General features: G+C 36.5%; 2 protein-coding genes across 2 annotated transcripts; both read left to right on the top strand.

Annotated features, from left to right (window-relative positions):
• The first annotated feature begins 676 nt into the window (after window positions 1-676).
• LOC133693190 (shikimate O-hydroxycinnamoyltransferase-like) lies at window positions 677-3,129 on the top strand. The gene is made up of 3 exons (XM_062114352.1): window positions 677-879; window positions 1,027-1,443; window positions 2,113-3,129. The coding sequence occupies exons 2-3, from the start codon at window positions 1,027-1,029 to the stop codon at window positions 3,025-3,027; spliced, it is 1,332 nt and encodes a 443-aa protein (XP_061970336.1). The 5' UTR covers window positions 677-879; the 3' UTR covers window positions 3,028-3,129.
• A 6,558-nt stretch (window positions 3,130-9,687) lies between these two features.
• Window positions 9,688-11,004, top strand: LOC133694895 (acetyl-CoA-benzylalcohol acetyltransferase-like). The gene has a single exon (XM_062116588.1). The coding sequence runs from the start codon at window positions 9,688-9,690 to the stop codon at window positions 11,002-11,004; it is 1,317 nt and encodes a 438-aa protein (XP_061972572.1).
• The last annotated feature ends 6,718 nt before the right edge of the window (window positions 11,005-17,722 follow it).

The raw sequence follows: 17,722 nt of genomic DNA, 5'->3' as shown, positions 1-17,722 counted from the left end.
TATGAATTTTAAATTTGTAGATTTTATTTTTTTTTAAATAACAATTCTCAAGTCTTGTTCTCTTTTTTAGAAGGTGTACAAAGGTTTAAATAAACCAGAAACCCTACCTCAACTAGAAAACAAAATAAAAAATATAAAATTATAAAGAAAAAAAACATAAAATCCAAAAATAATAATAAAATCATAAAAACTATCAAAACAGAGTTCCATGATGAGATTTTTAAATTGACTGAGGATTAAATTTTATAATTTATTTTAAAATATTTTTTTATAGGGTTGTTATAATTTCATAACCCTTGTTGATCCAAGCTAATCTAATATGCTATTATTTTAATATTAAAAAATATTAACTTGAATATTTTTTCGAGTTGTTCGAGTTGCTTTTAAACCCACAAAATTAACTGGGTTAATTCCCATTCAATTTAAATTTCTTTCCACTAGAAAAAAAATATATTGAGAACTTCAAAATTGGATAATGACAATATTTAGGACAATAATTTATCTTATATCCACACTAGAGATGATGATCTTGGACATTAAATGCTTGGATTCCATGACCATCTTATATCCATACAATAGTGATTCCCGAGTAGCTATTAAGATTTGCTGGAGAAGTAGCTAGGCAACACCTTGCATGACTTGCAATATTATATTTTGTCAAACACTTCAAATAACTCCCACTTTCATCTTTTTTCCCCTCTAAATTCTAAAACGTTAAAGAAAATATGTTAAAATGTTTGTCTATAAATAGGATTCGTCTTCACCCACCGTGTACAAAAGCCCCTCTTTCCTCCTACTCTGAGTTTGTGAGGGCTGGGACGAAGCTTTTTTTGCCCCCTAATTCTAAAAATAATTTTATTCTCTGTATAGGGCCGCAAGGTATGAGGAATCTCTCTCTCTCTCTCTCTCTCTCTCTCTCTCTCTCTCTCTCTATTTTCTGTTTCAAGATAAGAACATGGAGTTGATTTTCAACAATTTAAACAACATATATCAACAGGACTTTAACAGGATTTTGTTGCCGTGCAGATGGTAAAAGTTGATATTCGAATAAAAGACTCAACTATTGTACTTCCTGCCGAAGAGACACCAAAAAAAAGCCTATGGAGCTCAAATCTGGACCTCTTGGTGCCAATTGTACACGTCCCAACAATATACTTCTACAAGCCAGTTAATGATTGTTCCAGTTTTTTTAACCCTCAAGTGCTCAAGGAGGCTCTGAGCAAGGCTCTTGTGCCGTTCTACCATATGGCAGGGAGGTTAGAGAAGGATGAAAATGGTAGAATGTCGATATTGTGTAACGCCAAAGGGGTTTTATTTGTCGAGGCTGAAACAAGCTCTACCACTGATGAACTGGGGGATTTTACTCCCCACTTTGAGATGCTGCAGTTCATTCCAGAAGTTGATCGTTCAAACATATTTTCCTATCCTCTACTACTGTTACAGGTAAGGTTTTTGATGCTGTCTTCGGATTCAAAAGCATTGAAATTATTTGTGTTGTGCATGATTTTTAACCAATGCAAGGCAAAGTACGCATAATATGTGAAGAATGTGTAAGGATTAATTAATGCAGAATATATTGAGTTAAAGGATTTGCATATTTTTTAGGGTTTATGCTAGATTTGAAATGAAAAGTAGCACAATTATCTTTGTAGTTTTTTTTCTTAACAAAACTTTTGACTATTATGAAAAAAAAGTAGCATAATTATAAAATAATTTTTTTAATCACTTAAATCTTATTGGAACGTTGAGATAAATTAAATTTAAAAATATGTTTGCATTTGAAAAGTTAGAATTTTTTTTATGAAATAGGAGAGATATATTAAACAGCTGTTATGGCCATGGCTTAAAAGAGATAACAATAGATATATTAGTTTCCATATTTAATGTGTTGAATTACATTGTCCTACAATCATTGCATCTCTCATTCTTTGATAGGAAAACAAGGTTAATAAATTAATATGCATATATTACTATTTGCAATTTGACATCTTTTTAGAAGAAACAAAGTATTATTTTAGTTTTTAAATTTTATTTTTTTTAATTTGTATTGAGTTTTAGAAACTCAAAAGTGTTTTCTGTTTATGATTTGCTTGCCGTGTATGTTGCTAACAGGCAACCTTTTTCAAATGTGGAGGAGTATGTCTTGGAGTTGGCTTACACCATATCTTGGGAGATGGAACTTCTGCAATCCATTTTATCAACTCGTGGTCTGAAATTGCAAGAGGACTATCTCTTACCACCCCACCGTTCATTGACCGTACCTTGCTTGATGCTCGAGTTCCGCCTATCCCTGCTATGCATCACGTAGAATATGACCCCCCTCCTCCCCTGAACACCCATAACTCCGGTGACCAAACCCCAGAAATCCAAACAAATCCTGAACCCACTTGTGCAAAAATCCTCACCATCACATTTGATCAACTCCGAACCCTAAAAAACAAGTCTAGAAAAGACGTTGGTGATGGCACTATCAACTATAGCACCTTTGAAACCCTAGCAGCACATATTTGGCAATGCACCTGCAAGGCACGTGGAATCTCGAACGACCAAGCAACAAAATTACACATTCCAACAGATGGGCGATCTAGATTGAACCCACCATTGCCAGCCGGATACTGTGGCAATGTTCTTTTCACAACAGCAGTTTTAGGTTTATCAGGCGAAATCCAATCAAAGCCATTGGTGGATACCATAGCAAAAATCCGTGGAGCATTGAAAAGAATGGACAATGAATATTTGAGATCAGCCATTGATTATTTGCAAGTCCAGGCTGATTTAGAAGCTTTGAAGCGAGGGCCACGCACATTTAAGAGTCCAAACCTCAATATTGTGAGTTGGATGACAATGCCGATATATGATGCTGATTTTGGTTGGGGTCGACCTTATTTTATGGGGCCAGCAATTGTTGGCTTCGAGGGCATGGCATACATTGCTCGATGCCCAAATAATGATGGGAGCTTAATGATATTTACTTGCTTAGAAAGCAATCACATGGAACTCTTCAAGAAGTTCTTTTACGATTTCTAATTCGCAAGTTCATGATTTATACGGTATAAGTTAATTTGTTGCGTGTTTTTTTTTCAACATCACTGAATGATTATTTGATGTAGAATTTAATGGTTTTATTTACAGGTTGTTTGAAACTAATTTTATTGTAATTGAATTTAATTATAGTATTAAATTTGAATTTAATTAATAAATAAATTGAAATTATATATTTGAAACACTAAATTTAATTTAATTTATTTTCTATATTATCCTTATCACCTTAACTGCTAACACCATAAATAACCCAAAATATCATATCTAAATATTTTTTTGTCCAATGCCTTATTTTTTCAAGACTACACAAGCCATAAAATCGAGGACAAACAATATGACGGGAAGAGAAAAGAAGAGTGTTTTGGTGACTGTGTAGTTGAGGTTTTAATAATGGCGCATATTCAGCCTATGACTCAGGGGTTGATTCAATCAAAAAGTCGGGTTTTGAGTTATATAAATTAATTTGAATCAACTTAGAAAAATAAAAAAAAATTTTCTTTAATTATATGAAAATTAGTTTTAATATTAACTTTTATTTTATTTTAATAAATAAAGGAGTTATACCTAATTTATTTTTATATTATTTTTATTTTTAGAGATTGGATTTCATTTAAAGCTCAATTCCTGATATTTAAATATCAGCCTACTTATAGGTCCAACATTTATACTAAAATACTGACTATTAACTCACATGAATTTAAATTTTTAGGGGTTATTAAAATATTTACCAAGTTCTGATGGATTCAGCAACTAAGATATTTATATTAACTCTTGTAGTACGATAATCAATTTATATTAGAGAATTAGTTATATTATCATGTTGCATAGATCTCTATTTTTTTTATATAGGTGAAAAATTTTATATGTAAGTTTGGGTTTACATAGGTATGGAAAGCTGAGAGGAGACCTTGCCTATGTGTCGGTCATGAATTCAAAAATCGAGTTGTGACAATTAGGACAACATGTGGTTAATCAGAATCAAAGCATAACATTCTCTATATAAGATAATTTAGTGATATCAAGTTTAAGGATAATTTACACAATTATCATGAGAGTCTTTTCATAGATATAAAATTCTTTTACGAGTCAGTTTAGTCGACATGACATCTGATAAGCACCTGCATATTAGTTTTAGGTATCCATCATACCTCAGTTTATGAGAGCAAATGCTTTCTTTCATAAAAAAAAATAAACATAATATACACCAGTTTCAACAACTTTAATTAATGTCCAATCTTAATAGAACATTGATAAGGAATATCTAGGAACAATGTTTTGATGCAATAAAAATCTCATAATTATAACAACTTTATAATTTTTTTTATACCATGGACTTTATCTTTACTTTGCATTTATTAATTAAACTTTAAATTTATTAATCAAATATAAATAAATATTAAAGATAAAGAAATCTTTTATTAATAATAAATATATTCTGCATGAATAAAAATCAATACTACATATATTTAACTAACTAATTGATTACATGGCATATTTATGAACAAATAAATCATATAAATCTTGCATTAACAGCAATACAATTAATGCCAGTACCCTTTAAAACATACACTGAATCATATGAAGTGAAGAACCAACCACGTGCATACTTGACTACTTCTTCATAATAAAATCTCTTTAAGCTGATCACATGTACGGATTCAAGCACTTACACAAAACAATACTCAAACTTAATTCATCATCAGTTATGGAAATATAAATGATGATATTCTCCAGAAAACATTCATATATAAATTTTAATAATAGAAATTGGAAGAATAAAATAAAATTTCTCGTTTAAAATCTAGGGTTCATAAGAAATTAGAAGATGTAATAATCATTAAATAGAAAATATGAATTTCGGAACTTAAAAGTACTCTATACTACATATAAGCAATTCAATTCTTTAGATTGTACGTAAAAAAAACACAATAAAAAATATATAAATTATAATGCCCTTAATTTTAAAACTTTATGGTTTTCACATTCAAATTATTAAAGAGTACTGTGTACTTGGATTCATAGCAAACTCTTTGAGAGAATAAGTTATGAATGTAAATTGATGAAGAAAACCGTGTTTCTTTTCTAACCCTCAATTATTTTCATATATATTTCTGGAGGAATAAAACAAATAGTTATGGGAAGAGTATTAATTTTCTAAATAAACTCTTTATATATCACACATTCATCAAATATACGGTTATTAAATAAAAAAAATATTTTTTAAAATTAACCAATAAAATTATAATATTAACATATTTTAAATCATTTAAGAGATCATAGCCATATATCTTACCTACCCGTCTTCATTTACCAATGGCTTTCTGACAGTCCAGCCGGGTTCCATCAAACAATTTAAAAGCGGTAGGTCAATGCCAACGATGCCCTGCATCAAACGTATTGATGAAGAATTAATTGGACACCTTGTTCAATGTAAACGGTGTTCATAAAGTAGTTGGACAATGATAATGATACAATCGACTACTGAGGAGAGGATTTCATGAAATGATTGGAATTGCATGAGAGATGTTTAATTTTCCACCTCTGATCACTCGGTCCCCATTCCGCAGTGGTGGGCATTTGCTAATTTATGATCCAAAGCATTAAATTACGGAATCAAGATTCAAAGGCTTTCAGCATATATGTCCCATCTAGAGGAAACAACTTGATCTCAATTTAATTTCCATGTCATGCTTTAGGAATATCACATTACGTGGTGCTGTAGTCGCCTTATATCCAGAGAAGTACAGGAAAAAGGAAAGAACCAGAAGAAATCATGATCTGTGGTTTCTGCTATGAACACTTGAGCATAGCAATGTGGGAGACCATTCTCTTGGATTGTTGCAGGATTCACCAAAGGTGGTGATGCATGAGACTTTCTCGTATTAATGCATAGCCTTATATTAACAAGCATGATTTTCTATTGAACTTTATTAACACCTAAGTTTAATTTGTTAGTGACAGATATTCTTACTTTTTATGTATTGCTTGATGGTTTTTATCATTGTATTCTATTTTAGAATTCCATTGACTTAATGGTCTTCTGAGCAATTAGTAAAACTTTGATTATTATATATATATAAAAAATTCTAAGAAATATAGGTTACTATTATCTGGTTTTTAGCCTCTACAAATGCAATTCTCTCATATTTCATCATGAGTTGTGATTTATCTTGGCTAGCCACAATCTAAGTGGCTAACTTCCTTTTATTAATAAGAAATATCCCTCTCTCTCTCTTTTTTTTTTTTAAATCATAGGAAGAGAAAAGGATACTATAGCCTCCTATTCTTAAACCCATGATTCACTAGATTTTAGTATTTATATAAAAGGTTAAAAATTTCATACTGAAAAATTAAAACTCAAGATTTTGAGTTTAAAAATGATTTTTGATAATAAAATGTGGCTCTTTCTACGGAGCCTGTTGGGTCTGGCTTCGCAATCAGACCAAACAACATTGGGTTGTTGGGTCTGGCTGCAAAGTTTCTTTTCTCTTATTTAGTTTTAACAAATCAAAAAAATTTATCTCAATATATGTTTTTTTTAAAAATAACCCTTACGTATTAATATGACAACTAGCATATTGGGCCGTACTTCGCAACGGGTCAATAACAATTTTTTTTCAAATATAAAAATACTTGAGTTGGATTAAAGTACATAAAGTATTTACACCATCACCATCTTCAAATAAAATATTTTCTACATTAGCACCATGAATAATGCATAGTAGAGCAGCTCGCAATACACTACCAACTAATTTCCTTCCCTTGAATTTGTTTCCCTTTTAAGATATTTCCAATCTGGACCCAACACTATTGGATAGGCCGGGCAACGAAGTTTTGGGGACCTTTGCCATTTTCAATCACATCAAAGTAATACAAAAACATCAAAAAATATGAAGTAAGAAAAAAAATTTCAGATTTTTGAAAAGTATTTTTGAAACACAAAAACAAACATGCTTTAATAAGAAAATTCAACCCAAACTCAAATAAAAAATTATCATCACCCAACTTTTGTACAATATAAAAATAGTCTCGTCAATTTATTTCTTTACTGTATAAAAAAAAATTAAATAAGAGAAAAGAAAGGCAGGAGGACCAATGCTATTAGGTCATGGAGGCAGCAGAACCAAATAGCGTTGGTTCTGTTGTCTTTCTTTTCCCTTAGGAAATAAATTAATGGGATCAATTTGAAAAAATCAAACAAATATTATCTTAATATATTTTTTAAAAAACAATATTTTAAAAAATAACCATTACATAATAATATGATAACTAGCATATTGGCCCGCGCTCCGCAGCGAGTCAATAATAATTTTTTTTTTCAAATGTAAAAATACTTGAGTTGGATTAAAAGTACAGAATGTATTTACACCATCATCATCTTCAAATAAAGTATTTTCTTCAGTAACACCATGAATAACACATAGTATAGCAGCGTCCAATTCACCGACAACTAATTTCTTTCTGTTGATTTTTTTTGTCTTTTTAAGATATTTCCAATCTAAACCCAGCGCTATTGGGTCCTACTGGGCAACCAGACCTAACGCTATTGGGTCAACCGGACAACAAAGTTTTGAGGACTTGAGCCATTTTCAATCACATTAAAATAATACAAAAACATCAAAAAAAAATATTAATTTGAAGTTAGAAAGAATTAAACAAAAATTCAGATTTTTTGAAAAGTTTTTTTGAAATGCAAAAACAAACATGCTTTAATAATAAAATTCAACCTAATCTTAAATGAAAAAAATTATCATCATCTAACTTTTGTACAGTATAAAAAAGTATCATCAATTTATTTTATCTTTACTGTATTAAAAAAATTAAATAAAAGAAAAGAAAGACAACATGACCCAACACTATTGGATCATGGAGACAGCAAAATCCAATAGCGTTGAGTTTGGGTCATGCTACCACCAGGACCTAATCCTTGCAGGACTCAATCCCAGCATGACCCAATAACGTTGGGTCTTTCTGACAGTAATACCCAATAGCTTTGGGTTCTGCTGACAGCAGGACCCAAACCTGTTGGGTTTGGCTGCCAACATAACCCAATCCTATCAGAACCCAATAGTGTTGGGTTCTGCTAATAGTCGAGCCCAATGCTATTGCATCATAGTGGGCAGCAGGACCCAATAGGTTTGGGTCTTGCTGACACTAAGACCCAATCCTAGCAGGACCCAATAACGTTGAGCCCTAATTCCCAGCAGGACTCAATAGCATTGGGTTTGGGTTCTGCTACCACTAGGATCCAATCCCAACAGGACTCAATAGCATTGGGTTCTATTAACAACAGGACCCAATCTTAGTTGGACCCAATATAGTTAGGTGCTCCTCCCAGCATGACCTAACGCTGCATAAACCAATAGCATTGGCCCTTGCTGCCCAGCATGATCCATTATCGTTGGGTTCTCCTACCCAGCAGGACATATTAGCATTGGGCCCTCCTACCTAACAACCTAGCAGGACCCACTACCGTTAGGTTTGGGTACTGCTGCCACCATGATCCAATCCTAGCGGGACCTAATAGCTTTGGGTCCTGCTCTCAGCATGACCTAACAGCGTTAGGTCTAGCTACGAGCAGCCCAATAACATTAGGTGCGACTGGCTAGCAGCATCCAATGGCGTTGCCGAGCCCTACTCAATAGCTTTTGGACTTCTTAACTTTTTTTACTTGTAATTAGTTAAACGCTTCCTGTTGTTCATCAAAGATGTTCTTTTCTTTCCTTAACCAGTAGGTATTGGTAAAAATTTCCTTTCATTCTAAAAATTTTGAGTTGAAAAAAAAGGCATTTTTATTGTAAAAAATTCATAGTAATTATTGATGAATATTGCAATAGAAAACGAAACTACAAAGAACTCAAGATTTAACGTGGTTCGACAATAATATGTTCCCTATGAATGAGGAGTTTTTAATTTTTTTAACTATGTTGGAAAAGTATTTATAGTAAATCCTAAACCACTCAACGAATCTAAACTGTTTAAGGAGTATTAATGATTTTTCTTAATAACCTTTTCATGTATTACAGAGGTATTGTTTCTGCACTCCCAACCTATTAATCATCTCTGGAAATGAACAAAAAATAAATTCCAAAAAAGTAGATGTCGTCGTTCCTATTATTCTATATTCCCAACCAATGAATTCAAGAGTCTTGGGTATGGTAGCCAAGAAGTCCAAGAGTCACTGAGTCAGGTTGGGCAGCCGGACCCAAAGCTATTAGGTCCTGCTGGCAGCAGGGCCTAATGCTATTTTGGGTCTATCTTCGCAGCCTCACCCAAGGCTATTTTGGATTTGGCTTGGCTACCGAACCCAAAACACTTAATATATATTCTATATTTTTTAAAATTTAACAAAAATTTTATTATTGGCAGCTGCAGAACACGGGAAAATATTCTAGTACTGTATAATCATCGAAGCCGAACACTTTCTTTTTACCTATTATTTATTTACAGGAAGTAAAACCTTACCAGTCGTTTCTACACCTGCACGCTGACCCTGCTATAAATATCTGTATATCCACCAGTTTTGCGATACTCCAAACGATGATTTCATGACTTCAATTTCGAACTAAAACTTCCCTTTTCCCAGAGTCCAAACACACCAACCCATTACATTGTTCCTCTATATATTGCTACAGAAAGTTAACAATGGAGGTTCAAATCACATCAAGAAAGCTCATCAAGCCATCAGTTCAAACGCCTCCTCACCTTCAAATTCTGAAACTTTCGATTCTTGATCAGCATGCACCTCCAAATTATGTACCCAATATTTTCTACTACACCAATGCCAACCATGAAATAGAGAACATCAACACACAGAAGCTAGTTGAGCAGCTAGAGAAATCATTGTTAGAAGTCTTAACGCTCTTTTACCCTCTAGCAGGAAGATTCATCAAAGACAAACTCATAGTTGATTGTAATGATGATGGGGTAGAATTCTTGGAAGCTAAAGCTGATGGAGACCTCACTCAAATTCTCCAGCAAGAGCCCAAACCATATGAGCTGCTTCGTCGTTTGGTTCCTTCTTTAGCAGAATCTGCGACTAGTCCTTTATTAGCTATTCAAGTTAACATTTTCAGGTGTGGAGGGCTAGCAATCGGTGTGCTCAATTCGCACAGGATAGCTGGTAGATGGACCATGTCAAGATTTATCAATGCATGGGCTACAGCTCATTTTCATGATCAAGGGATTAGTAAAGTTACTCCTCCAACCTTCGTTTCACCATTTATCTTCCCGGAAGGAGATTTACCTTCCGGCAGGCTCAGGTTTCCAGTACCTCCACCTCGCATGGCTAGTAAGAAAACTGTCACCAAAATATTTCGGTTTGACAGGGAAGCAATAGAGAAACTGAAATCTGAAGTAATTAGCGGTGCTGATTCTGGAGTCAAGCATCACCCTTCGCGTGTGGAGGTGGTCTCAGCACTGATATGGAAAGCTCTCATTAGTGTGGCAAAAGAGAAGCATGGATACCTCAGGTCTTCTTCAATGAGTCTACCTTTCAATTTGAGAGGAAAAGTTGGTGTCCCGCTAGATAATCAATGTGGAAACCTTTGCAGGCCTATCATTGCTCGGTTCGATGCTAAAAATCAGAGCAAACTCGTGTTGAGTGAGCTTGTGAGTTTGATAGGAGATGCTAAGAGAAGAGCCAGTTCAGAATGCGTAAAGGCCATCAACATTCCTGAAATGTTTTCAATGGTGACTAATTCTTTTGCAGAGATGTTTGAAGAATTGAACAAAAGCGAGGTAGATATATTCAGGTTCACAAGCTGGTGTAGGATGGGCTTGTATGAAGTTAACTTTGGCTGGGGAAAGCCTGCATGGGTGAGTCTTGTGCCTCCAAATATAGAATTAACTATTCTGAATGATACTAAATCTGGTGATGGAATTGAAGCTTGGTTGAACTTAGATGAAAAGGACATGATTCAGCTCCAACAAGATCCAGATATCATGGCCTTCACTTCTTAGCTAGTAATATCAGTGGCTTGGGATCAACAAGAACATGATCCTCCCGAAAGGGCAATTGTCACAATAGCATAATGTCGTAATCAATTTAAGTTTGTATTGTTGAATTGCCTATCTTTTTTCTTTGGTTTTTGTTGTTATGGAGTATTAATGTCCTTAAATTAGTTGGTTTTATGGAAGTTTTCTGCACTGTGTAGATGGCTGTCCTCCTTTCCCTCTCTGATTTCTTAGGATGTGTATCAATGAGCCTTGTAATAAGTTGTGCTGTACGGTAAGGAAATTGCTATTTCCGGTAGGGGCAAGCATTCGGTTCTGGTTTAATTATTTTTTTTTTCTATTTCCATCTCTTATGTTTTTGTTATATATATATATATATATATATATATATATATATATATATATATATTATGTATTTTCTCTCATGAGACACGAACCAAACTAAACGCATCTTAATGTTCAAAAGTGGATATATGGGAAGCACCATCCATGTGTATCTAGCTAGGTGATATGCATTCATACGTGACCTGGCAGAACCACAAGAAATAGTAAAAATGGAGTTGGAAGGAAAAATAAAAGATACGAAGCTTAGAAGAGCCAGAGGGCCTGCACCTAAATCTTCATTCAGCAAAAGGAAGAATGTGATGAAAGTTAGATCGTTTGCAGCTCATATTTCTGATGGAGCACCCAACCTTCTTACAATGAAGGTAACCTGCACCCAAAATAACACACCTCTACAAGACACCATACCATCCCCTGTTATCGAGTCATCCGGCATTGGAAAGAACCATAACTACGCCTCCATGGATGATGAAACCAATGGCAAGCATCTCCATCTACCACCCCTGTTGAACCCTCAAAGCAGCTCACAAACCTCTGCAGACGCGACCAATGAAAATGCAACCGGGAATAGCCATAAAATAAGAAAACTGAAGTTGCTGCAAGCCAGTGGTAGTGTTGCTAACACTATGGAGGATTGTGATTCTTCAGACTCCTTAAACTCAAGAATCCAACAAGGAAATATTCGGTTTCAAATCACCTGTATGAAGCATCCAGACAATGGGTTTGACAGTGAAAAGGTGATATGCATTCATGATACAAGATGCTGTGGCTCTAGGTTTGGGAAACCCGCAAGAACTAAAAGGGTACGAAGAAGGAATAAAGAGAAACATTGACAGAGAAGTAGAGGAGTGGACATCAATTAATTAGTTGTAAGTTTTCTACCACGCTAAGTCTAGTCTGCCTTGGTTTTTGTTCTCGTTATGAATATCTTTGCTTGGAACAGCTGTGGTTTAGGTATGGCACACAAACGAAATTCCATCCGGAATAGGCTTATAAAAAATAATGTTGGTATCTGCTTCCTTTTAGAAACCAAGAAAAATAATTGTTGTGACTCCTTCATTAGAAATTTGTGGAATATTGCAACTGTCAAATGGACTTCTCTAGAATCTGTAGGGAAATCAGGAGGGATTATAGCAATGTGGGATAACTCTGTTTTTGAAGTTAACTCTATAGAATTTGGGGGGGCAGTGGATCAGCCTATGTGGCACGTATACTCCCTCTTCTTTTAATTATATGATAGTTGGTGTCTACGCTGCATCTTTAGTGAAAGAACGTGCTGATCTATGGGAAGAAATCATCATTCTTAAGTTTGCTTTTGAACTACCACTGGTGGTGATAGGTGATTTCAACGAAACTCTACTCCCTAATGAAAGAAGTAGTGGTAACCTCAATCTATCAGGTTCAACTTCATTCTGCAGATTCATATCAGACTGTGAACTGGTTGAATACAATATGCAGGGGCACCGGTTCACTTGGTTTAGGGGCGGGTCTATGAGTCGCATTGACAGAGCTTTTGCTTCCCCGGAATTTCAGCTGCAGTTCCCGTCTCCATCTCTTTGCCGCTACCCTAGAGGGATGTCAGATCATTGTCAACTGCTCCTCCAAAGCCCAGAGGTAGACTAGGGGTGGAAGCCGTTCCGTTTCATAAACTGCTGGCTGTCACACCCTTCTTTCTTAACAGATTTTGAGGCCCTCTGGTCTGATAGCTGTAAGGAGTTTCCAGGTGAATATAGTCTGATTAAGAAGCTGGGGATCATGGGAAAAAAGCTGAGACAATGGAATAAATCCACTTTTAGGGATCGGAATCTAAAACTTGGAGACATCCAGAACTCCATTACAACACTTGAAAACAAAAGTGAAGTGTGTCCCTTGTCTGAGACCGAAAAAACAAAGCTCCAGGGGTTGAACTCTGATTTATGGGAGGTTAACAGAAGGGTTGAAGATATCTGGAGACAAAAATCTCGTCAAAACTAGTGTAAAATGGGGGATAAGAACACTCGTTTTTTTTCAAATGTCAGCAAGTTTAAGGAAAGGCCGCAACTACATTAGTAAGATTGATCATAATGGTAGTCACCTAGTCTCCCCAAATGCTATAAAGGAAGGCGCTGTCAACTTCTTCTCATCCTTGTTTCTGAAACCAACGTGTAAAAGAATTGAAATGGGAGGCTCAGGGTTCTCCAAAATTTCAGAAGCAAAGTCTATTTGGCTAGAAAGACCACCTTCAATAGAAGAAGTTATGCAAGCTGTTTGGGACTGTGATGGTTCTAAAGCCCCTGGCCCCGATGGTTTCACCTTCTCCTTCTATAAAAAGGTATGGAATATCATCAGCTCAGAGGTTTTTATGTTGGTTAAAAGTTTTTTCAGAACCAGTAAACTTCCAAAGGGTATCAGCTCTTCTTTTGTAACTCTGATTCCAAAATCAAAGGGGTCGAGCAGATTCTCACATTTTCGTCCGATAAGCTTGATTCACGAGTTATATAAAATAGTGGCAAAACTATTGTCCACTAGGCTTAGAAGTGTCTTGACAGATGTAATCAGTGTTAACCAGTCTGCATTCATTGCTGGGCGTCAGATTTTAGATGGGTTCATGATAGCAAATGAGGTTGTCCATGGTGTGCGCAGTAAGAAGGAGCATGGCCTCTTACTGAAGGTAGATTTCTATAAAGCCTTTGACTCAATTTTGTGGGAACATATTGACACAAGCATGGGATACATGGGTTTTGGCCCACACTAGAGGAAGTTGATCTTTGAATGTTTATCCACTTCTAAATTAGCCATCTTGATAAACGGTTCCCCTAGTAGAGAATTTAGTCTGGAGAGGGGTCTCAGGCAAGGGGACCCTCTCTCTCCTTTCCTATTTGACATCGCAGTTCAGGGATTGACAGTTTTATTCAATAGGGCATCAGCTTCAAGTTATTTCAAAGGCTTACAGACTGCTCCAGGACATTACATAACTCATTTGTAATATGCCGATGACTCTCTGATTTTCCTGCCAAATGATTTTCCCTCTCTTCTACATGCTAAGAGGATACTTCGTTGGTTTGAGATCATTTTCGGATTGAAAGTTAATTTCTATAAAAGCTCTCTAATAGGTATCAACTTGGACAACGACCACACCTCTAGCTTGGCGAACTCAGTTTTCTGTCGTAGTGATACTTTCCCGGTCAAGTACCTTGGACTACCTCTTGGAGCCAATCCCAGCTATCAGAGCAAAGCTAAGCACATAGAAAGGGAATTTTTGAGCATGGCGGGAAGGTTATGTCTAATTAAATCAGTCTTAAGCTCTCTTCCTTTGTTCTACATGTCAGTTTTTTCTATGCCAAAGGGTATTATTAAAGTCATCTCTTCTCTAACCCGGTCTTTTCTCTGGAAAGGAACCTCAACATCTCATGGCATTTTTAAGGTGGCCTGGCACAAGGTAATAAAGAGTAAATCTTCTGGTGGTCTCGGGCTAGGATCCATCCATAACAAAAATTTGGCTCTGCTATTTAAATGGCTTTGGAATCTGGATAATGGAGTGGTAGCAGGCTGGCAAGAACACATTCTTCTAAAATACTGACCTCACTTTATTAACGGTATCCCTGAGTTTACATGTTCTTTATCTCTAACTTGGCATGGCATTGTTTCGGCGATCTTCTCAACACAAAACATAGCCAATCTTTTACATGCAAATGTCGGGTTCAAGGTGGGTGATCGGAGGAACATCTAGTTTTGGACTGACTCTTGGCTTGGCTCTATAACCACTCTCCAACTCTTATTCCCCAGACTGTATAACCTCTCCCTACAGCAAAAATCCAGCCTTGCAGATATATGTGATTTGACAGATACATCTTTCAACCTATCTTGGAGAAGACCCCTCCGGCCTCGTGAAAACTGCATGAGGGAGAGCTTGATTGCAGAGGTGCAGCGTGGTCTCATTTTCTCAGATGGTTCAGACCGCAAGTTATGGAAATTTCACAGCTCTGGCATGTACTCATCTCAATCAGGTTGCGTTCTTTTTTATAGTCTATCAGCAACTGAAAATAATCACTCTCCTGTTCTGCTATGGAATAGTTATGCCCCTCCAAAAGTAGATGTGTTCATATGGCTTCTTCTTCATGGCAGTTTGAGTACACGGAGTTTTTTAGCTTAGAGGAGAATCATTAAATATGAGGAATCTCACTGCCCATTCTGCTGCAAGGAAATTGAGACAATTAATCATCTCTTCCATTGGTGTCCTATAACATGGTCTCTTTGGGGTCGTTTCTTAAACTGGTTTGGGTGTTCAAGTTGTTTGCACAAAGACCCATATCAAAACCTACAGGAATGGTCCGATTTGATTAATGAAAATTTTCAGCGACGTGCTACTAACCTCCTCTTCAAAGGTCTGTACTGGTCAATTTGGATAGCACGCAATCGCCTAATCTTCGAATCCAAGGCTACGGATTGAAATATGATTTTTGATCTCACCTTTCACCGTTTAGCCTTCTGGTTGAAGTCTTCAGTTAGAAATTTCAGCTACACGGGCTCAGATCTTTTTAGAAATCCAGAATGTATTATGAACTGGACTAATTAATTAGGTCCCTCGTCGTTTTGGTCTTCTCTTTTCTTTTATATTCCCATTGTATTTATCTTTCATTCAGTTCCATCTACTTGATGGGGCTGTTTAATATATAATCCACTCGTTTACTATAAAAAAAAGGTGATATGTTTGTGGTTTGCTAGGCAGGTAAGAATCGTAAGATGGCTTCATGTTTAAAAATGATGAAAAGAATTTCCAAAGAGGAGACACACTTCATGAAGAATGGGAGAATCTTGTTGGAGGAGCTTATCACTTCTTGTGATGGCAAGTGTAATCCTATCCGTACCTTCCCTACCAAAGTGATCAGGAAAGCAACAAACAAATATGACTATGAACAAATAATACAGAGAGATGTTGATTACATATCGTACAAAGGCTAGCTGTTTGGAAGATCATCCAGTTTCTGTTAAAAAAATATAATGTCCTGCTACGATCGCAGGGATTTGAGGGATCAATTTTCCTTGACATTGTCACTGGGACACAAATGAGCACGCACAGCAATGTCCTAAAGCTCATAGGATGCTGCCTTGCGACTGAACATCCCATTTTGGTGTATGAATTTGTAGGCAGTGAGACGCTCTCCTACTGTATCTCTTCTACCAATGAGATACAGCCTCGGCCATTATCATGGAAATGTAGGATAAAAATCACAAGCAGATATTGCTAGTGAATTGCTCGTACTGCACTTTCCAGGCCTGTTAAACACCGAGATATATCAGACCTGCAAACATTATAACGGATCATAATCGAGTTGCCAAACTGACAGATTTTTCACTTGCTATATGTTAGGATTTGCCATTATTGGGCAACCTACCCTAAGGAGTAGGGTTACCATTTGTCAATGGTAGTTGCACCCACCATTGACAAATGTATCAACCTATGTGCAGCCATTATTGAGAAGACACAATTGTTGCCTATAAAAGGGCATTGAGAAAGAGAGCAAAGTAGAGAGTATTGAAGAGAATAAGAGAGAGATACGTGAGGAGAGAAAGAGGGAGTAGCTGCCAAGGGCAGCAGCCCTACTGCCTTGTGCAGCAGTGTGTGAGAGCAATGGAAGTTGAGTTTGAGTGAAGTGAGCCTCCTCCTCCATGTGTGTTGTAACCCTTTCTCTATCTATCTCTAATAATATTGACTCTCCCGTGGATGTAGGCGGTTTTGTCGAACCACGTTAAATATTGTGTCAGTGTGCTTAAGCCTCCTTTGAGCAACTATCAGTACATCACCGGTCGGAATTCCCAACAATTGGTATCAGAGCACATGGTTTAAAGGGGTGTTTGATTTTTGCTCAAAAATAAAAGTTGTCAAAATTGTGTTTTGACCATACCACTGTGTAGAGGAGGAAGAGACGAAGCCACTGTTGAAAACCGCGTCGAAATCGGACGTCGGAATCCTCCGTACGGGCCGTCACGCGCCGGCGAGGACATTGCCCCCGCGCACAGACGCGTGCCACGCATCACACGCGTCTTCTTCACCCGGATGAGCCGACCCGACCCGAATACTAGACGACCCGACCCACGTGCTAGACCCGGATAAGGATGACGTTAGAATGACGTAATTATGACATCATCATGCACAGTCAGCATGCCATGTCAGCGACCAGTCAGCAGCCACGTCAGCAAGGTGGGATCCACCTGCCACGTCACCAGCCGCGAGCCGAGGGACAGGATCCAGTGTAGCTGATCCTACATGCAACCGGATCTGAGATTGAATATGAGCTGTTGATCAGGCCAGAATTGTTTTGATCAAATCTTAGCCGTCTGAAATGCGATTTGGACGATTTCAGACTTGTTTCCAGCTAATTTGATCGTTCCGGATGCAATG

This window comes from Populus nigra, chromosome 5 (assembly GCF_951802175.1).
Source record: "Populus nigra chromosome 5, ddPopNigr1.1, whole genome shotgun sequence".
In the NCBI taxonomy this organism is placed as follows: Eukaryota; Viridiplantae; Streptophyta; class Magnoliopsida; order Malpighiales; family Salicaceae; genus Populus; species Populus nigra.
This window is presented reverse-complemented; position numbering and strand designations above follow the sequence as displayed.

Bases quoted from the DNA above. Each gene is read 5' to 3' on its own strand.
- LOC133694895 (XM_062116588.1), top strand. From the start codon at position 9,688: ATGGAGGTTCAAATCACATCAAGAAAGCTCATCAAGCCATCAGTTCAA.
- LOC133693190 (XM_062114352.1), top strand. From the start codon at position 1,027: ATGGTAAAAGTTGATATTCGAATAAAAGACTCAACTATTGTACTTCCT. The intron at 1,444-2,112 runs GTAAGGTTTTTG...TGTTGCTAACAG, and splicing joins ATCCTCTACTACTGTTACAG to GCAACCTTTTTCAAATGTGG.